Raw genomic sequence first — 21869 nt, 5'->3', positions numbered from 1 at the left:
GCGCTGTCGCCGCGTTTCCTGAATCCGTCTTGCGAGCAGGCGTGGCTCAGCTGGCAGTGAACCACCACTGCCCACACGACGAATGTATTGCGTGACAACGAAGACTGACCATTTTAACTGGTCGTCAATGGCCTTTCTCTCTAGATCTTAAAAACAGTAAATAATGAACCATATCCTACGGGGAAACTCGCTCTTAACCTGACAGTTTAGGGAAGGAAACAGTGAAAGAGCTTGTTACAGATTTAGCTGTTTAGCCTCCAACGAGTGAACTCACTCAGTCAAATGTGAAGAATCACCTTTTAAATCAGAGAACTGACGTACAGCGAATATGACGTGTCAAGCAGGGGGAGAACGGGGTCGTCGGAGGGAGTGGCTAAGATTGGCGTTCTACGTGAACACCACAGAAAAAATTTTGGAAAGCTACTTCACATCGTGCTCTGCCACATGGACTTACCAACTCAGTCTCAGTTTGAAGAAACACGCGACGTAATGGATACAGACAAGTAGCATGTCTATCCAGAAACATTTGTCTCGATATCTCCAAACTGCTTTCTTATTCATCGCTGAAGTAACGCTAGTGCCTCCGCTCCGGATCTTATGTTGTAGGCACCCTGTTGTGTAGCGGAATTATACGACAATTAAAACTACAGAAAATAGTCTGGCAGTTGTACAAATGACTTTTTCAGGGATATTCTTAACACATACGAAAACTTGCAACCAAAAGCCAATGCCGCCAAATGGAACCGAATGATCGCGACAAACGTGCCCAAAACCGCGTACCACTGAAACTGTGAACCGCTATGTATGTGAGCACGCACTATTACTAAAATGGGATGGAGCCAGGCCTGAGCACGTTTTCCTCGACCACTTTCGTCACACTCGCAAGACGTACCTGTGAAAGAACACGCTAGCGTTCTAGATGAACACACGCTCTCTCACGCGCCGCTCTATTGTGTAAATAATACCACGCACACTGGCGCTCGCAGTTAGTATCGTCGCCAACCTCTCATTCCACTGGAGCGCAGTAAAGCAGTTTAGAAGCGCGGCCCGGCAGTACGTAGCGGCAGCACACACGTGAATCGTGTCAGCAGCACACACACGCATGTCACGTCACGGTCACGCACTCCACTCCACTCGGCAAGCAGAGGCGGCGTGCAGCCCCGGCTCGACCGCCCAGACGCAACTGCGCCGCGCGCTGCCCGGCCCGGCGGCTGCGGCAGCGGCTGGCCTCCGCGCACTGCGCCCGCGCACACAGTACAGCCACCAGCACAGCATCCCATCCCGCTCCACACGTCTGCTCTCACCCCCACTCACGTCCGATACTCCCTTTACGTCGCGTTTGCCTTTTCAATTACCCACTAATTCGGCACGCTCTAAATCCGTCGACGCGGTAACAGTCGTTAGTCGCTCGCTCCCTCCCTCTCTATCCTCATCGTACCATACAGGGACCGCGTATCTCTATACGGAAGGGATAACACACTTGGCTCATTAATAAACCACACCGTGGTAGCTGATCCCTGGATGGCGATGGCTTTGTTCTCCATATTTTGGGGAGGGGGGGACATGGAGTTTGGGGAGGGGAGGCAGAGGGGAGCGAGCAATGTGAACACCTTCGTTGCTCACCCTTTACAGTGGATTGGTGCATTTTTTTTAATTTTTTTTTCTTGGGGGGCGCTCAACTACTAAGATCATTAGCGCCCTGTCACAAACGTTAGTGCACTAATAGCGTAGAAAAACGCACGGGGGCAACATCAGAAAGTACTTACAAAGACGCAAAGAAACAAAATATAAGATCTTTTTGGACAAGTCCGTCAGTGTAATAAAACGAAGGACACGAGCAGCTGCTCGAGCGTCATCAGCTAAAAGTTCCTGTAAGGTAGACGGCAGACATAGGACAACACGAGAGTGAATAAAACGGGGACAGGACACTAAAACATGACGCACTGTCAATGGACGACCACAGGGCCACTGTTGGGCGGGGTCGCGGGACAACAGGTACCGGTGGCTAAATCGGCAATGCCCAATCCGCAACCTGGCCAAAATGACCACCTCTCGCCGGGAAGGGCGTGAGGAGGTCGTCCAAGCCGCCGGGGTCGGTTTGATCGCCCTAAGCTTAGCAGTTTCAGTTTAAAATTAATTTCGTTTGTGTGTACGTATTAACCGCCAAATCAAATTTCAGATCTGTCCAGGGCTATACAAGCACCGTCATGCTTACGCTCAAGAGAGCGGGACGAGTGGAACAAATCCATTTTTATGTTTTTATTTGTCAACAGGATATATCGCAAAAGTTTGCTGGTACATAAGTGCTAATAGACGTACCATCTGGTTCATAATACGTGTGATTACTGGCCATTGTCGACTGTCACTTTTTACTGAGTTATAGCCAGTTAGTTTATTCTCCTCACCGTTGTAATTTTAAGCATGTTCGGAAACAACTATTAAAATCTAGATGTTTATCTGTAAGGTAGGTCTGCTCCTATTTTTCTGTTTCATGTTATGGTTTTCAGTCATATATGAGAACCTTCGTAATGCCGAACAACTAAATGCTGAAATGAACTTTTGTTTCACTACACTCCTCATACACTGTCACTTTGACAAATATCCGTTACATAAAGAGCAAGAACTCACGTTTCGTCTGAATACACTGACAACTTTAATTCAGAAACTTGCATTCTGATAATATCTAATGTGTTCTTTTTGCAACTACGTCTTCTCATTTGCACATTGCTCGTTCAATCTGGCACATTAAAACCAAATCTCTTTTACAGAACTTTCTTTTCCTACAGTTTTACTGCGAACATTGAAATCCGTTTCTGTGCATCAGCAGCCGTGATGTCTTCTCTCAGGGTTTCTCAGCGCGATTTAGTAACTGTGCGCTTCCGGGTTCTCGTTTCCATTTTCTGTGCAATATTTGGATAGCTGACTCAGCCGTCTTCCCCATATGCCGCATAAAATGTAAACAATAACTAGACAGAACGTCTGAACTACACCAACAAGGAGCCGTGAAGTTTTCCCGAAGACGTTATTTGTCGTAAATGAAATTGCTCAAATTGCTGCCCCAATATATTTATCGTATCGTAAACGCAACTTTAATTGTTTTTGATTCTTTCGGAAAGGTACTGTATACTGCTCTGTGCAACGTCACATCCCCTCCCCCTATCCTCTTACAATTTCCACATCGTCGACTTAGTGCTGACGGAGAAGACGGAACGTGCAAACATATGTTTACTGATATTCCTTTTTCCTTCTGATATAGAATAAATTTAACAACTTTAACAGCAAGTCGTTACGCCATACCGCGCTGAGTTTTCCGCAATCGCTTTCTATACTTGCACTGCGAGGTGAGAATACGCACTGCTATAAACTGAAACGTGGCTGTACGTAGTACTCTGGCAAGTTACTTGCCGGCACGGTCAGCTCTGCAGTTCGCTTTGTTTTGATAATGACGATGCTGTTAGTGGTGGTGGTCTTTATCGCTTGAGTTAGTATAACAGCAAGGCAGATTAAAATTCTTAAAAATGGCTCTGAAATGGAATCAAACAGAGGATTAAAGACGTTGAGTATGGAAAACAAAAAAAACAGCGAAGGGTGATGACGCTAGTAATAGTGGTCTTAGGGTGCTCAGGTGCAGGTACATCTGCATCCTTTCACAACATGAAGACGCGTATTTAGCGTACAAAGAAAAAGTGGCTGTTCAAAATCTCTCTGCTCTGAACATCAGACTTGTCGCGCCACCGTTCTGCAATGAGGGGGAAGCCATTCCTCCAACGGGCCGCCGCCTATACCCATACAATGCCCACTGCCACTGTAACAAGTGAATGTTGAATTCAGATATGAATTCATTGCCTCATTATCGCTGTTGTTGAAAGATTATCGGGAAGACTACTGTAAAGTGAATAGCTGACAGGTAGTGAAACATTTTTAACAGAAAAATACAAAATTTTCACATTGTTCCTTTTATGTCCACGGAATGCTCCCACGCCTTTTTCCTATAAGTAGATTCCATCTTTAAGTGTGTTTTATTACAATTTTCTAGTACCTATCTTTTTATGTATTGGAACAGATGGGAGTTAGGGTGTATCAGAACTAGTGAACTTCCCTAAATTTCTTTCTTCAACTCCTTGTTTTCCCACTTTCAAAGAATGATTGTGCGGATATCACCGAGTTGGTGAAGAGCATTTTTTTCCGCTCTTAAATCTCGCTCTTTTCTCATATACTGTCTCGCTTTGTCGGCTCAGAAAATTTGCGCACTATTCGCTACTTTTGCATCCCGTAAACGTTTGCAATACCTATCCACACAAATGTCCTTTGCAATGCAATGCTTCCGCTTTCTACCCGCTACTTTGGCAGCAGTTTGTTTTCAGCCCGAAAATGATGAACACAAGCGCAGTAACTTATCAGCGCACCGTACCAGGTTCTTTTCGCAAGCGGGCCTAAAATTGCTGAGAAATTAGGTTTGAAATTTCCTTTTTCTCATCATTCAACAAATGTTGTACCAAATTTAAGCTTCCTCATTTTACTTTATGTATAATGTACCCAACCGTTCCTTCATGTGCGGCCTTGACCTCAGTTATCTCATACCGCTTCAAGCGTCACTCGTCCAATACCATACCGTGTACAGTATTTTTGTTTTGACCTGTATACCGAGTTTTAATTTGCACGAAAGTTCGGCCACGTTTGGAGTCAGCTACTCACTCCTTAACTCCGTGAACCTTGAACTTCGGATAAAATTCACTGCCACTTCCATGGCAATTTAGATGTTTTGGAACACCATATGAATGTTTAGATGAAACTGTCATTGAAACTAGCAAGATACAAAGAAACTGCTAGCGAGTGTTTTGGACCCGATGCAGCCGTGTAGTTTAGCCGTATCTCAATGTACGTACAGAATTTTAACATTTAGTTCAGCTATTAACTTACCTCGTCCTCAAAGTGTAGCTTCGGTACGACGGTTACTCCTAAATTACAAGTTTAAAACAATAAGCCTTTAATATTTAGCATTATGCATACCACAGAAATACGACCATTGGATTCGGACAGTAAGTGTACTTACTTCGCATCAGGATAAGGTCTCTGGAAGAGTAGAATTTCAGATGAAAGGAAGTGCTTTGGGCGCCAGTAATACGCTCCCATCAAAATTATTTCTACTCACAAATGAAGAAAGTACATTCATGAAGTAACTGCACGCCGCACGATGAAATGAAACTCTGTGCTTCCTCTACTTTCACAGCCTACAACATGGTGTCTTTGCTTGCCCCCACAAATATCAGTGACAATATTCTTTAAGTCTTTTCATTCATTTCTGGTAAAACAATGGTTTAATGTCCAGTCATTACAAACGGGGAACTATCTCAGATGGACAGCGAACTGAAAGTCCAAGTGTTCATTTTCTGTTTCGTGTTTCTACTCTATTCAGTAACACATATGTATGTGTGCTCGAACATCTTCGAAATGAAGCTTATGACGAAGTACGGACAAAGAAGATGATGTGGGTGTAACTAAGGTTTCGAAACTCTTCGTGGAAGCTGGAGTGACTGACATATAATTTCTTAAATTTATCTTTTCGATCAAGTAGCCGCAGTTTCCAAATCACAATAAAACAAGGGCGACATCAGGTAACATCGGGCTGAGTTAATGTACAGTTCACGGGTGGAATGCGGGCAAAATGGCTATGTACTGACCTCGTGCCAGCTGTTTATCGAAACGTAGTTTTATTGCCGGAACTTACGAACTATGCGTTCATTCACAAGCCAGGTAATGACCAACGCTTTAAGGAAGAAGCATAGAAGGGAAGAGTAAAATTCTGGGAACCAATGGTGTGGGTTTCTTATGGTCTTGCACGAACTTTAATTCCTCATGTTGTTGAAGACATGAATGCTAAATTACTCTACAAAGTGTCATGCTCGAGTTGGATTTCAACACCTAATTCGCTGATGTCAAACGGAAACAGGACGTGTTAGTAATTCTGTGACCTGTTAACAATAAGCGTTAGTTTTTTGTCTCACGTATTAAAAAGCTTGAAGAGTTAGGTGTTAAAAATTCTCAGGCGCGAAGGCGCTTCTCTAGTTCTTTAACTTCTTGTAGCGAAAAGCACAACGTTTCAAGTTTTGATTTCTTGATTTGTGTTGCCCTTTCCTACGTAGTTGCTTTATAATTCCTGAAAGTATTTTCGTTCCGTCGTTACAACTACAAGGAAATGCGTGTTTTTTCTCACTAGACCCGGTCCGCTTACTCGTTTGGTGACAAAATGGACGCGCACACGTTTTGTTGTGCTTGTAGGGACAGAACGAAAGTTCCCTCGGGAGTTTCAACTTCTCCCACGTTTGATATGGTTATATTTACAGAGAATTTTTTGTGTACCTACTGTACTGAGCTATCGATGAGATTACAGATATTACTATTTGTCACCCTAATTTGAATTAAATGTCTGTTCGCTTTTATTTCCAATTCATTACGCATTTGTACATGCACATCTGTAATATCTAAAACAAAAATACGGATATTGCATTGGATCGCGAGAGCTACTGGCAGTCACGAAGGTAACAGGATTACTCGCTGTTAATGCAATGACCAGCTATCGGAAAACTGCGTTGCAGCATCAAAACAATTCTCCGACCGGGAATTCGTGTGCTGTGTTAGGCTTGTTGCATCGACTCCACTCACTAGGCGCCACCAGTCAGCGAGATGACTCCCACACACTATTAATTTAGTCGGCAAAGTTCCAGATGCTACTGCAAAATGGATTCTGAAACAAAGGTACAAATGAGTGTTGCCTCACATACTGGAGTACACTCTGCAGAATAGTTGAGAATTGGCGCAGGCCCAACCTATCTAGAATATGAGGGACCATAGTACACAGTGCAGCAAGAGGGTTTGCAAAGATAAGGAGCTCCCTGCGGGCCCAAGGCTGTGAGTAAACAAGGGGTGCGGAGGATGCTTGTAAGTGAAGGCCACACGCGCGCGCGCGGCGGCCGCCTTTACGGAGGTAGGGTTGGGGGAGGTGTTGGGGGGGGGGGGGGGAGAGGGGGGGAGAGGGAGGGAGGGAGGGAGGGAGGGAGGGGGAGAGAGAGAGAGAGAGAGAGAGAGAGAGAGAGAGAGAGAGAGAGAGAGACCGACCTTGTGTCTACGTGCTACTGCGTTATCCCACTGACTACTAAATAGAGAGGATGCACTATGAGTACCTTAAGCAGTCAAGTGCTTCAACTACCACGGACGTAACTATTGCTTTATCGCTATTTAAAGCTGAATTTTAAGCACAGTTCCTATTTTAACATGTTTCGGGATCGAACATTTTTTTCTCGTTTCTGAAGCTATTGTGTACGCAAGGGGAAGTAGTTTTCTCCATGCAGCAGGTTATGGTCTGGTCTTTACCTAATACTCCCGAACAAGTGTTGATCTGGGCATTAGCGGGAGCTGTTAGGAGCCAGCTGGAGTCTGTGTATAGTTAGTGGAGAACATTCCCAGACCAGAGGCACTTCTGAAGGTCCAGACAAGAAGCATAACCTTACATAAGCGCTCTAAGTGGGAGCAGCAAACTGCTAACTAAAATGCCTACATTCGTGAAACGTTTTAAGAGCTCACAAAATCAGGGAGTCGACCGACAGACCTCGTGGGTTGTGAAAGACGTGTAGCCTCTGTAAGTGGAGGTGGTGCTTTCGTAGTTCACCTCAGAGTTCTACAGGTGATCCTTTCGTACCTGACAGTTGTTTCTTTGTGTACTGAAATTTGTGGCAATCCGAAACCGCGTTCCCAAAAGCTGCGCGTAATGGGGCCCCTTAGGGAAATGGCAGCAAGAGAGGGGAAGAAAACCAATGTGCACTCCGTGTGCATACCGGGGGGAGTCATTCCAGATGTGGAAAGGGTCCTTCCGGATGCCATGAAGGGTACAGGGTGCACCCATCTGCAGGTGGTCGCTCATGTCGGCACCGATGATGTGTGTCGCTATGGATCGGAGGAAATCCTCTCTGGCTTCCAGCGGCTATCTGATTTGGTGAAGACTGCCAGTCTCGCTAGCGGGATGAAAGCAGAGCTCACCATCTGCAGCATCGTCGACAGGACTGACTGCGGACCTTTGGTACAGAGCCGAGTGGAGGGTCTGAATCAGAGGCTGAGACGGTTCTGCGACCGTGTGAGCTGCAGATTCCTCGACTTGCGCCATAGGGTGGTGGGGTTTCGGGTTCCGCTGGATAGGTCAGGAGTCCACTACACGCAAGAAGCGGCTACACGGGTAGCAGGGGTTGTGTGGCGTGGGCTGGGCGTTTTTTTAGGTTAGATGGCCTTGGGCAAGTACAGAAAGGGCAACAGCCTCAACGGGTGCGGGGCAAAGTCAGGACATGCGGGGACCAAGCAGCAATCGGTATTGTAATTGTCAACTGTCGAAGCTGCGTTGGTAATGTACCAGAACTTCAAGCGCTGATAGAAAGCACCGAAGCTGAAATCGTTATAGGTACAGAAAGCTGGCTTAAGCCAGAGATAAATTCTGCCGAAATTTTTACGAAGGTACAGACGGTGTTTAGAAAGGATAGATTGCATGCAACCGGTGGTGGAGTGTTCGTCTCTGTTAGTAGTAGTTTATCCTGTAGTGAAGTAGAAGTGGATAGCTCCTGTGAATTATTATGGGTGGAGGTTACACTCAACAACCGAGCTAGGTTAATAATTGGCTCCTTTTACCGACCTCCCGACTCAGCAGCATTAGTGGCAGAACAACTGAGAGAAAATTTGGAATACATTTCACATAAATTTTCTCAGCATGTTATAGTCTTAGGTGGAGATTTCAATTTACCAGATATAGACTGGGACACTCAGATGTTTAGGACGGGTGATAGGGACATAGCATCGAGTGACATTATACTGAGTGCACTATCCGAAAATTACCTCGAGCAATTAAACAGAGAATCGACTCGTGGAGGTAACATCTTGGACCTACTGATAACAAACAGACCCGAACTTTTCGACTCTTTAAGAACAGAACAGGGAATCAGTGATCATAAGGCCGTTGCAGCATCCCTGAATATGGAAGTTAATAGGAATATAAAAAAGGGAGGAAGGTTTATCTGTTTAGCAAGAGTAATAGAAGGCAGATTTCAGACTACCTATCAGAGCAAAACGAAAATTTCTGTTCCGACACTGACAATGTTGAGTGTTTATGGAAAAAGTTCAAGGCAATCGTAAAATGCGTTTTAGACAGGTACGTGCCGAGTAAAACCGTGAGGGACGCGAAAAACCCACCGTGGTACAACAACGAAGTTAGGAAACTACTGCGAAAGCAAAGAGAGCTCCACTCCAAGTTTAAACGCAGCCAAAACCTCTCAGACAAACAGAAGCTAAACGATGTCAAAGTTAGCGTAAGGAGGGCTATGCGTGAAGCGTTCAGTGAATTCGAAAGTAAAATTCTATGTACCGACTTGACAGAAAATCCTAGGAAGTTCTGGTCTTACGTTAAATCAGTAAGTGGCTCGAAACAGCATATCCAGACACTACGGGATGATGATGGCATTGAAACAGAGGATGACACGCGTAAAGCTGAAATACTAAACACCTTTTTCCAAAGCTGTTTCACGGAGGAAGACCGCACTGCAGTTCCTTCTCTAAATCCTCGCACAAACGAAAAAATGGCTGACATCGAAATAAGTGTCCAAGGAATAGAAAAGCAACTGGAATCACTCAACAGAGGAAAGTCCACTGGACCTGACGGGATACCAATTCGATTCTACACAGAGTACGCGAAAGAACTTGCCCCCCTTCTAACAGCCGTGTACCGCAAGTCTCTAGAGGAACGGAGGGTTCCAAATGATTGGAAAAGAGCACAGATAGTCCCAGTCTTCAAGAAGGGTCGTCGAGCAGATGCGCAAAACTATAGACCTATATCTGTGACGTCGATCTGTTGTAGAATTTTAGAACATGTTTTTTGCTCGAGTATCATGTCGTTTTTGGAAACCCAGAATCTACTATGTAGGAATCAACATGGATTCCGGAAACAGCGATCGTATGAGACCCAACTCGCTTTATTTGTTCATGAGACCCAGAAAATATTAGATACAGGCTCCCAGGTAGATGCTATTTTTCTTGACTTCCGGAAAGCGTTCGATACAGTTCCGCACTGTCGCCTGATAAAGTAAGAGCCTACGGAATATCAGACCAGCTGTGTGGCTGGATTGAAGAGTTTTTAGCAAACAGAACACAGCATGTTCTTCTCAATGGAGAGACGTCTACAGACGTTAAAGTAACCTCTGGCGTGCCACAGGGGAGTGTTATGGGACCATTGCTTTTCACAATATATATAAATGACCTAGTAGACAGTGTCGGAAGTTCCATGCGGCTTTTCGCGGATGATGCTGTAGTATACAGAGAAGTTGCAGCATTAGAAAATTGTAGCGAAATGCAGGAAGATCTGCAGCGGATAGGCACTTGGTGCAGGGAGTGGCAACTGACCGTTAACATAGACAAATGTATTGCGAATACATTGAAAGAAGGATCCTTTATTGTATGATTATATGATAGCGGAACAAACACTGGTGGCAGTTACTTCTGTAAAATATCTGGGAGTATGCGTGCCGGAACGATTTGAAGTGGAATGATCATATAAAATTAATTGTTGGTAAGGCGGGTACCAGGTTGAGATTCATTGGGAGAGTGCTTAGAAAATGTAGTCCATCAACAAAGGAGGTGGCTTACAAAACACTCGTTCGACCTATACTTGAGTATTGCTCATCAGTGTGGGACCCGTACCAGATCGGTTTGACGGAGGAGAGAGAGAAGATCCAAAGAAGAGCGGCGCGTTTCGTCACAGGGTTATTTGGTAACCGTGATAGCGTTACGGAGATGTTTAATAAACTCAAGTGGCAGACTCTGCAAGAGAGGCGCTCTGCACCGCGGTGTAGCTTGCTCGCCAGGTTTCGAGAGGGTGCGTTTCTGGATGAGGTATCGAATATATTGCTTCCCCCTACTTATACCTCCCGAGGAGATCACGAATGTAAAATTAGAGAGAGTAGAGCGCGCACGGAGGCTTTCAGACAGTCGTTCTTCCCGCGAACCATACGCGACTGGAACAGGAAAGGGAGGTAATGACAGTGGCACGTAAAGTGCCCTCCGCCACACACCGTTGGGTGGCTTGCGGAGTATAAATGTAGATGTAGAATTTCGGGTCGTGTAATTCTAGTTGAGTGTTGCATTTTAGCGAGGGCGCACACGCACAAATTAGATTGTGGAGACCAGCAGCTAATTGGAAGGTGGTGTCTAGTGAACGAGACATACTTCGCTATGTTGGTTTTCATTTACTTTAATGAATTATATTCGTTTCCGTGGAAATATGAGTGTGGCGTGTTTGTGTGGCTTTTTCTCCTAGCCATTTTAAACCGCATTCCTATTGTGTTGTTGTGGAGGTTATTGGTGGGAGTTGCTAGACGACAGATTAAAGAGGTGTGTTTACTGTTAGCGGTCGACTATTTCCATTCTACTGATACGATATCGGAACATTTCTGAGTTTAGTTGGATTACTACAGTCCGTTACTGACGTGGGAGTACTGAGAAGTTTAATTCTGTCTGGATTGCCAAAGCGCATCCGACTACCCTTATCTGGACCCCATTGACCTGTGAAGTAGTGCGTGGCGCAATTTGTTTCGCGCGCCGCAAACCGATGAGGTGGTACGGATTCCGGCCGCAGCCGCGTGTGCGACTTCACCAGACGCTACGGAAGCTCCGAGCCACTGGGGAAAAGGGCGTTTGACTGAAGTGAAAACCACACCAAAACTCTCGGGAATTCGATTAGCACTGTCTGAACAACAGGCAATAAGGGTGATCACAGTAAGGCATATATGCTTCCGCTTTAATGTTTTAATCATATGTCACCCGAAGATGTGGCTTTTAGCGCCACGAAACAAGTAGTGGTACAGTAATAAAGGACCCTGTACAGTTGAAGCCGTTATTAAGCCCCAGGATGAATAAACATAGCTGTGGTTGCCCCCCCCCCCCTACAAGGCTGTCTGTAGATATGCTTCTTACTTTATCTGTGTGTGTTTACAACGTCCTTTCACTGGTGTAACCTTCGTTGTGTTCACGTCATGCAGGTCATCAATCAACAGACAGATGTTACAGGTGAACAGCTGAGTAAATGCCGCTGGCCATGCCGACGCGGCAGCGCGAGCTGGAGTGCATCATTCGGACATGAAAATGAACTGATTACTTTGCATTTCTGATAGGTGGCTTCATAATAGCCACTGGCAACGAAATGTTATGAAATGAATTTCAAGTAACATGTCCAACGTTGTTGATTTGCCATCCCCTCACTAACTATTATGTTTTTAGGTTAGGATCGTCTGTATGCGACAGAATAAAGGCAATATTCTTTTTGCAAGACCCACTTCCTTTCAATTTGTTGAGACATCATCGCTGGCCTGAAGCAGATATATTTCACTCGTATGCAGCAGTTTTAACATAATTGTACGATAGAACAGTATGTAGGCTGTACAACGTACAAATGAAAATGTGGGTCTCGCATCACTGATAATACAACAAAACGAGCCGAAATGCATCTGGCCAAGCAAGGAATGGCTTTCTTCTGTTCTGTAACGTGTCCATCGCGCCACTGCTTAGTTTGCGGAGTAACGCACTTTGCAGAAATACTTAAGTGATACACAGCTGTGGATACGCAGCACTAAAAGTGAGCAGTGCGAAGTCAATGGCTAATCCAGTTAAATGACGATTATCACAAAGCAGGAGGCTGTTGTTTTCAACGGCGTTAGAGGTGAAAATTTCGGTGCAAAATGTGCAACTTATATAAAGAGGTACGAACCAACGTCTAAAGACTCAAGGTCTCGTCGATATCGTACTTGTCAGTTACTGCTGTACCTGTATTGGACGAGGAGATAAAGTCATTTTTATCTCGTAAAAATGCCGGAATGCAAAGTGATTTAGCAACTCCATGTAGCAGGTTATGGGACTGCTATGTGCAAATTTTAGTAAAATCGACAACAGTGCTAATTGACTTCTTTTAACCCTCACCACCTATATTTTCTTTCTTACTAATCGCTAGTCATGCTCGTAATTGCGATCCATGTATTGAGCAACCGAACCGTACGGAAGACTTCACCAGAAAGCACCAGTCAGTCAACCATGCGTCTACCGTATTATTAAGTATCTGTTGCTTGTCTTCAATAAAGGTGACTTGACAGCAAGTACTTTTTTCAATCCGATTTCCTAACATAATTTTCCCGACCATAGCGAAACACACTTTTATGTTATTAGCAGCTTTAAACAAAGAGACAAAGTTTTCTACTTTGAATCACTGAGGGGATCTGCAGCCATGAACCCCCGGTCTGTGTTCCCATGTGATACCGCTCACGTTCGAGTGCAACGTTGTTGACACCACGAAGAACTGAAGTGACAGCAGATGCTGAAAATACACTCCTGGAAATTGAAATAGGAACACCGTGAATTCATTGTCCCAGGAAGGGGAAACTTTATTGACACATTCCTGGGTTCAGATACATCACATGATCACACTGACAGAACCACAGGCACATAGACACAGGCAACAGAGCATGCACAATGTCGGCACTAGTACAGTGTATATCCACCTTTCGCAGCAATGCAGGCTGCTATTCTCCCATGGAGACGATTGTAGAGATGCTGGATGTAGTCCTGTGGAACGGCTTGCCATGCCATTTCCACCTGGCGCCTCAGTTGGACCAGCGTTCGTGCTGGACGTGCAGGCCGCGTGAGACGACGCTTCATCCAGTCCCAAACATGCTCAATGGGGGACAGATCCGGAGATCTTGCTGGCCAGGGTAGTTGACTTACACCTTCTAGAGCACGTTGGGTGGCACGGGATACATGCGGACGTGCATTGTCCTGTTGGAACAGCAAGTTCCCTTGCCGGTCTAGCAATGGTAGAACGATGGGTTCGATGACGGTTTGGATGTACCGTGCACTATTCAGTGTCCCCTCGACGATCACCAGTGGTGTACGGCCAGTGTAGGAGATCGCTCCCCACACCATGATGCCGGGTGTTGGCCCTGTGTGCCTCGGTCGTATTCAGTCCTGATTGTGGCGCTCACCTGCACGGCGCCAAACACGCATACGACCATCATTGGCACCAAGGCAGAAGCGACTCTCATCGCTGAAGACGACACGTCTCCATTAGTCCCTCCATTCACGCCTGTCGCGACACCACTGGAGGCGGGCTGCACGATGTTGGGGCGTGAGCGGAAGACGGCCTAACGGTGTGCGGGACCGTAGCCCAGCTTCATGGAGACGGTTGCGAATGATCCTCGCCGATACCCCAGGAGCAACAGTGTCCCTAATTTGCTGGGAAGTGGCGGTGCGGTCCCCTACGGCACTGCGTAGGATCCTACGGTCTTGGCGTGCATCCGTCCGTCGCTGCGGTCCGGTCCCAGGTCGACGGGCACGTGCACCTTCCGCCGACCACTGGCGACAACATCGATGTACTGTGGAGACCTCACGCCCCACGTGTTGAGCAATTCGGCGGTACGTCCACCCGGCCTCCCGCATGCCCACTATACGCCCTCGCTCAAAGTCCGTCAACTGCACATACGGTTCACGTCCACGCTGTCGCGGCATGCTACCAGTGTTAAAAGACTGCGATGGAGCTCCGTATGCCACGGCAAACTGGCTGAGACTGACGGCGGCGGTGCACAAATGCTGCGCAGCTAGCGCCATTCGACGGCCAACACCGCGGTTCCTGGTGTGTCCGCTGTGCCGTGCGTGTGATCATTGCTTGTACAGCCCTCTCGCAGTGTCCGGAGCAAGTATGGTGGGTCTGACACACCGGTGTCAATGTGTTCTTTTTTCCATTTCCAGGAGTGTATTTGTGACAATCCACTGACGTGTAGTGGTACCGAACTGGACCTGGAGGGTTAGTCCAACGGCATTTTTTATCTTTCAGTCACTGATAACCAGCATAACCTCTCCTCCTCGCTTCTAAAGATGTGGAGAAAATATACGAAGCTAATCCGAGTTTGACGGAGGCGTTTAAGACAGATTTCCTCTGCACGGGAACATGCCATTCTTATCGTTTGCTAGCCTGGAGTCGAAAATATTCGGTGATACATTCAGATTTCAGATACCTTCATCGTACTCCTGGGCAATGTTGCAAGCATCCAGAGTGCGTTTCTGTATGGTATTATCTACAACATACAACAGTCTGTCAGCTGGAAAACTGGTAGTCACGTCCAAATTACATGTTTCGACATTTTTATATGTTGTCCGAGTGCTGTCAATTGTTGTAATCCTCCCAACATGATCCTACTTTTTTTTACGCCGCCATATTACATATCTGAATTCGGTTCCTTCCCATGCACTCTCTCATTCAAGATGATAGAAGAATTTGTTGACTGTTTTTCCAAGCTATTTACTAATTTTATTAATTCTGTCTGGGAAATAAACCGAATCTCTGTTTTTAGCGACTATCGTAGTATGAACTGCGTAATTTCACTATATTTATATGCGGACATCATGCAAGGCACTTGGGAAGACTGATATAGGAACCAAGTTGACAATGTCGTCTTGTTATCTCTTTAACACTTCGAGATTTTACTGTCCTAATATCCTCGATTTTGGCGTTTTGGTCATATACAGCTTCTTAATTAGGTTTATGTCATTACCTTCATGGATTTTGCGTTCAAACGCATACATATAGGTCAACCCATCTTTGAAATTCGATCTGGATAAGAGAAAGTAAGACGTTCCTTTGTTTGGAAGTTGAACACTGTTTCACTCAATTATTTTGCCTGTATTTTCTCCTTATCCTACCGTACATAGTGCTGACAAGCAGTTTTCAGAGGGCGGCTCATTAAGCTGTCTAATTTGCTGTCGGCTTCCTCAGTTCATTCTTCAGAATTTCTGGACCCTCTAGGTCCAGTTCAGCAACACTACACTTCAGTCGATTGTCAAGTCATGTTTTCAGCACCTGCCGTCTCTTCACTTCTTAGTGGGATCAACGACGTGGCACCAAAACGCGAGTATTAACACGGGTGGACTTAGAGTGGGGGAACGAATCCCCCGCCTTCCTCCCGCCTATACCCATGATCTTTGGTTCTCCGAAAGCGGAGCTGCTACGTCTCGATAACGATCGTCGATACTCTGATGTCATGGGTGTCATATTCGAAGTTCTTCATGGAGCTGAGAAAGCCTTTTCAGTCATTTCAGAATAAGGAGACAAGAAACACAAAATTCAAAGCAAAGCGGAGTACGCAAAACATTCAGCAACGCCTGCCGTTTGTGCTCATTGAGGTTGTCAGTACGACAAACGTGGTAGAGCAAGCCCGACCTCAAACGGTATCTTAAGCAACTCTACTTCAAACGAATGCCACGCCCCTTTTACACACACACACACACACACACACACACACACACACACACCCTGAACACCTGATCCACCCACGTTGATTCATGATGAAAGACTTCCGAACACACGGTCTCATCGCACGTACCAAATTTGTGAAACATGGGTAGAAGGACTATGCACAATTTTGCCATCGACTGGCCTTTGAGATGAAATGCTTGCACCTTCAGTGCGCTTGTGTGGTTGGAAAATGGGACTCTCAAGGTTACGTAGCGTCCTTCAGCTCTGTTGCGTTCACTAGTCTGTAAGCAGCAAGCGATGGAAATAGACCAAGTTGTTCCATCTGCCGCCTGTTGCCTAGCACTTTCTATCGCACTCTCCCTGCAAGGAATGCCTCCTGCAAGAGTCAATGCCGCTAAGACTCACTGTGTCTTGAGTAAGGGCGATGGGGTTTTATTGATCGCGCTGTGAAGAAGCGGTGCAGAAAATTTAAGTCTGGTTGGGCGCATGTGCATCATGAAACTGGTCAAGGGCGTGCGAATTTTCGGAAGATGTGCCTTATATTTCGAGGAGAACCCTTTTAACACTTTTACAGACAGATTTGTGCACGGTGGGTACCAAAATGTCTAAGCGATCTTCCGAAAACAAAGAATGGGTGAGGTCTTACGTTCCTTCACCACTACTATGAAAAAGGAAATTCACGCTTAACCGTTACGTCGACAACTAAATCATTAGATACGGAGCACAAGGTCGGATTTTGAAGTGGAAAAGGAAATCGGCCTTGCCTTTCAAAAGAGACTATACCGACATTTGCCTGGATGGATTGAGGGAAATCACGAAAAACCTAATTCTGGACGGTCAATGCGTTATTTGAACCGTCGTCCTAAGTGAGTGTCCAGTGTGCTAACCATTGCGCCTTCTCGCCCGGTGGTACCAAGAACAGGAATTTCTAAACAGAATCGAAAAGTAGGTGGAGTACGTGAAGAGTCCAAACACTCTCCCAATAAGCTCAAAAAATGCAAGCATGCGCTGTCAAACGGCAAAATTATGGTTACAATTTCTTGATATCGCGAAGGAATTTTGACAACAGGTTTCACGAGAGTAACATGTGAGACTACTATGACATTACACGCTTACTGTGAGACACTTACGGAACTCCTATGGTCAATCCTGAATTGAACGGTGCAAAATGATTACTCAAAGAACCATATCTCTCTCTCTCACGCGCGCGACGATGCGCGATCCTTTACTCTAGACCGAAAGATGGGGAAACACTTTTTAGCTGGGATATTTTTCAACATTCTCCCTATAATCCGGATTTGGCACCAAGGTTTTATCTTTTTTCCCTTAAGACGAAGTCCTAGCAGCCTAGTGCGGTCAAAGACGCTGGCAACTGCCTGAAGAACAAGGTGGCGCCATTCTATGACGAGGGGAAAAAACAAATTGGTGTTACGATACGACAAGCAGTTGGATGTGCGTGTTGACTATGCGGCGGAGAAGGGAAGTCACGTGAGTAAAGCATTTATACAAAAAAATGTTTTCTATTGTTCGGTTTTTCAATAGAGAGAGAGAGAGAGAGAGAGAGGTGTACTCACAGGTCGTGGTGCAGGCGGCCGTCGTCGTCCTCGTGGTGGGAGTGCCGCTGGTGGGGCGCGCCCCCGCCACCCCCGGCCACGGTGGTGCCGCCCGTGGCCACGGCCGCCGCCGCTGCCGCCGCCGCGTCTGCCCGCTCCTCGCTCTCTCGCACGGGGTCCGGTCGCCGGCCCGCGCCGCCAGCCGGGCGCTCGCCTGCACAACACACACACACGCGCGCTTTAACACCACACCCAGCTGATAACGCGTCGTCAGGTGCAGCTGCAACATTAATGCAGATCTATTTTCAATAGCGAGGGGTCAATTTGGAATACAGCCCTAGAAATGATAAACGACAAGTTTGCAAGGTAGGAGACAAGGAACGGGAGGAAGTAAAGCTGTTAGGGCTCCTCGTCAGTCGTGCTTGAGTAGCTCGGTCAGTAGAGCACTCGATCGCAAAAGGCAAAGTTCCCGAGGTCGAGTCTCGATCGGGCACACAATTTTAATTTACCATCAAGTTTCAACAACACAGTTTAGGAAACCTATGCACGGAATTGCTAAAAAAGCAGAAAAAGCTATTCAGTGCCTCTGCAGAGTGCAGTTACGCAATATTACTACTCCGGCAAGGCTCTTGCAGGAGCCGACAAAACAAGAAAATCAGAACAAGTGAACTCAACGACACCAAAAGGCGACGCAAATCCGCCGCATCCTGTTCTCTCTTCCAGGGTGGGGCGTTGCTGTCAGAGAAGAACTTTGCAGTCGACTTAAATATTCCCATCCCTTCAAACCAAACGCCCTCTCTCAGATGTTTTCAGATACTCGCCAACATTCTCTGTAGACAACCATATTAGCCTCCGTACACGATCCTGCATCCTGACCACCATAACTTTTGTTAGCTGTTAACTTCGAGGTGAAGAGCACTTCAGTACCATATGAGAGACCGAGAAGTTTTCCAGGGACTTTGTCTCCAGTAGCAGCAGGTGTCCGTCTGAGCTGGGCTAGTCAACAGACAACTTGGCGCCTACGCACTGCTGGGCGATCATCATCTGCTAGCGACCAACTCCGTCTAAGGCATCACGTTCAGAGTCTGAACAAGGGGCTGTCGGAGCGCTCTGCTGCTGTTCACAGATTCATGAGGGCCTTTACCGTTGCTCATCACGGCCCAGTGAAGGCCTACGCCTTTGACTTGACTTCGACCTTGCTGTGTGTTACATTGTGAACAGTATTCTTCTCGGTGTGGTAGGTGCCGACGACGAGTTAGCGTGGCTGCCAGGAGCCGCGGCTGACACATGGATCGGTGGCGGCTTCGACGACGCCGACGCCTGTCACTGCTAACACGTGCTGTCCACCTGATGACCTCGGCACCCAGCGCGCCGCCAACAGCTCGTCATCGAGAAGCAATACCTGCCGCAATCCCGTGTCTGTAGCAAAATGAGTGACCATTGTGAACAGAAATGTTACATCCAAGGCTCGCTGAGCGGTTCCAGTCACCGTCATCACTAAATCTACGTCCACTTGAAGTGGCAACTTTTTCCCGCCCTACAAATGGCCATTTTCTCCGCTACTGGTGGAGGCCACGCCCCGACCCCATTATTCAGATGTCTTAAATGTCTGACACTAACAGTATCATGTTGGACCCTATACAGCACATTCCAGTTTAAGATACACATCGCTTCCAGTCAGATCTCGAAAGCTGGCTGGAGCACTGTCATGTAGCAGATATGCGATAATTCACACCAACAAAGACACATTTTTCCAGAAGGGGAAGCAAAGTGTCACGCAGAAGAGGATACCAAACGAATGCGTCTCATGGTTAACACTTCTGCCTTTGTTAGGAACAGTGCACCATCTTGTAACAGCGTGTCGACCCTTGAAATCAATTGTGCAAGGTGCTGCGTGGGATAAATTAAATGTCCTCCAACACGGAAATCATGCTTCTCCAGACACAAATTCACTGAACTTTGTTTGACCCTTACGCTCTAGTCAGTCATATTCTGCACACTGCCTCCGCTGTTCCAAATCACCCTCTTCACAACGGCACCAGAGAGGGACGCCCGTACACACCACAAAATGAAAAATTTTTAACAAGTAAAATTTAAGAATTTTTAGTAACTTGCATAAAAACAAATTAGGCTCTGTTTGCCAATACTTGCGTGAAGTGGACATTTGTACATCACAATACTGTATGTACCTCGTCTATCGGCGCATTTTTCCTCCCCCTTTCTTTAGCTTAATGTGAATAATGGTGTACTTCTGCAGAAAGTGTCTAATTTAAGTATAGAAATACCTATCACGCTTGTGTACATTATTGATCTGCAAAGTGTGATCAGCATCCAATAGTGACCTAGTAAAATATAAAGGAAACTATCGGATGTCACAAGCATAGACGACCACCTAATCCAACATTTCACTTACTGTTCCATTCAAATGCAAAATAAAGTCGAAATCACCAAACATAGCATATTTTTACGAGTTTCAACGGGTTTGTGGCGCATAAGACGAGCTCTTCGTTCTCACAGGAGTGAAATCGGAACGTTTGCCACAAACTACAAATTACTTTTAACACTTCATCTGCTCCAGATTTTTTCGAGTGTTCAAATACTTACACACGGTCATGAAACTCGACCTTATTTGCTTCAGTGTCATATAGGTTCATTAGATACAGAGTACCCGCCCGGGCTGATGGAGCATGGAATTTTTCAAAACAAAGAATCCGGCTTTTACCGTAACACTTACTCGTACCATTTCAAGTTGGCTATTGGCAATAATTATCTGCTTACAACCTTCAAAAATTCTCATTCAGTGCTTAACATTTACGGTACCTATTTTGAAGATTTAATTTACTAATTAAAACACAAAGAATAGCGGCCCTGCACGGCCGGTTGTGTTTAGCCTCTGTCAGATCGTATGCCATTTTATTAAATTACGAGTCGTGTAAAGTACAATTTACTGATTGTTTTCAATTCATACATGTGTGCGCTGTTAACCTCTAAATTCAAGCTGCTTCATACTTTTACTAGTTTTTCTAACACAGGTGGAACTTTTTATGTTGGAAGAATTGAAGACAGCATTCGTGGGCCTCAAACTTTCCAAATTACAGTATAACTTTACCACAAATGTCTTAGAAAGAACGTATTATTTCTACTACTGTCTCCAGTTTACAGGGCCCCAGTGGAAACTACAACGTAGAATTACGCCGCACGTTTACGTAAAAAATCCAAGAAAACGTCAGCTGTGTATTCTGTGTTTACTTACATTTAGTGAATGCTACATACAACCAATTTTTTTATCTGAAGTACGCTCGCAATTTTCTTTAGCACAAAAATGGAGGATGTAATTTTAGTTCTACGCGTGCAAGAAATGCTTTAAAATAATTACATCTGAGTTAATTCTGTGGCAACATTCTTGTCCTAGCGAAATCCAACAGAGAACATATGCAATATGGTATTTCAGTATTATTAATCGATTATTTCTCACTGATGAAAGGTAGACACTACGACAACCTTCCTACCCCTGTGACAGCCATTTTGGTTTATTTGCGTACAGTAATATCGCGCTCAAAACATCTGTAACAAAACTTGGCGAACCAGTTTTCTTTGAAGTCGACAAATGAATACTCGTATTTTGAAATGAAGCTCTGGTTGAATTCTGTGTTACCTTAGCTTTGTAGATTTTGCTTTCAGTGTTTAACTTCTATCAGAATCAGCTATCTACAAGCTTTCGTACCAGTGATTGACTTATAAAATACTCAGCGTCTAAATACTTCACAGTACCGAGTACACGGCAATAATCTTAATATTGATATTCTCTTTGAATACCACCACGACGCACATACTAATTAGAGCTGAAATTAAATCAGTGATGTATTACCAACTGTCAGCAAAGCGCCAATTGCGTCGTTAATTCTAGTTTTCCCGTGCAACTTGCATAAAAACAAATATTGAAGGCCAGCATTTGCAAAGCCTCCAAATGAACCACACTTTACAGAGAACTAAAC

The 21869-nt window shown here is 45.5% G+C and overlaps 1 protein-coding gene across 1 annotated transcript in view; it reads right to left on the bottom strand.

Moving 5' to 3' along the window:
• The window catches only part of LOC124775767 (rho guanine nucleotide exchange factor 12), a 1141602-nt gene that overhangs the window by 325953 nt on the left and 793780 nt on the right, over positions 1-21869 (bottom strand). Inside the window, exon 19 of the mRNA XM_047250599.1 lies at positions 17896-18088. Within this exon, the coding sequence (XP_047106555.1) occupies positions 17896-18088 (193 nt within the window). The remainder of the gene's footprint in view (positions 1-17895; positions 18089-21869) is intronic.

The sequence above is a fragment of the Schistocerca piceifrons genome, chromosome 2 (assembly GCF_021461385.2).
Source record: "Schistocerca piceifrons isolate TAMUIC-IGC-003096 chromosome 2, iqSchPice1.1, whole genome shotgun sequence".
NCBI lineage: Eukaryota > Metazoa > Arthropoda > Insecta > Orthoptera > Acrididae > Schistocerca > Schistocerca piceifrons.
Note: the sequence above shows the minus strand (reverse complement) of the source record. Positions and strands in the feature narration are given on the sequence as shown.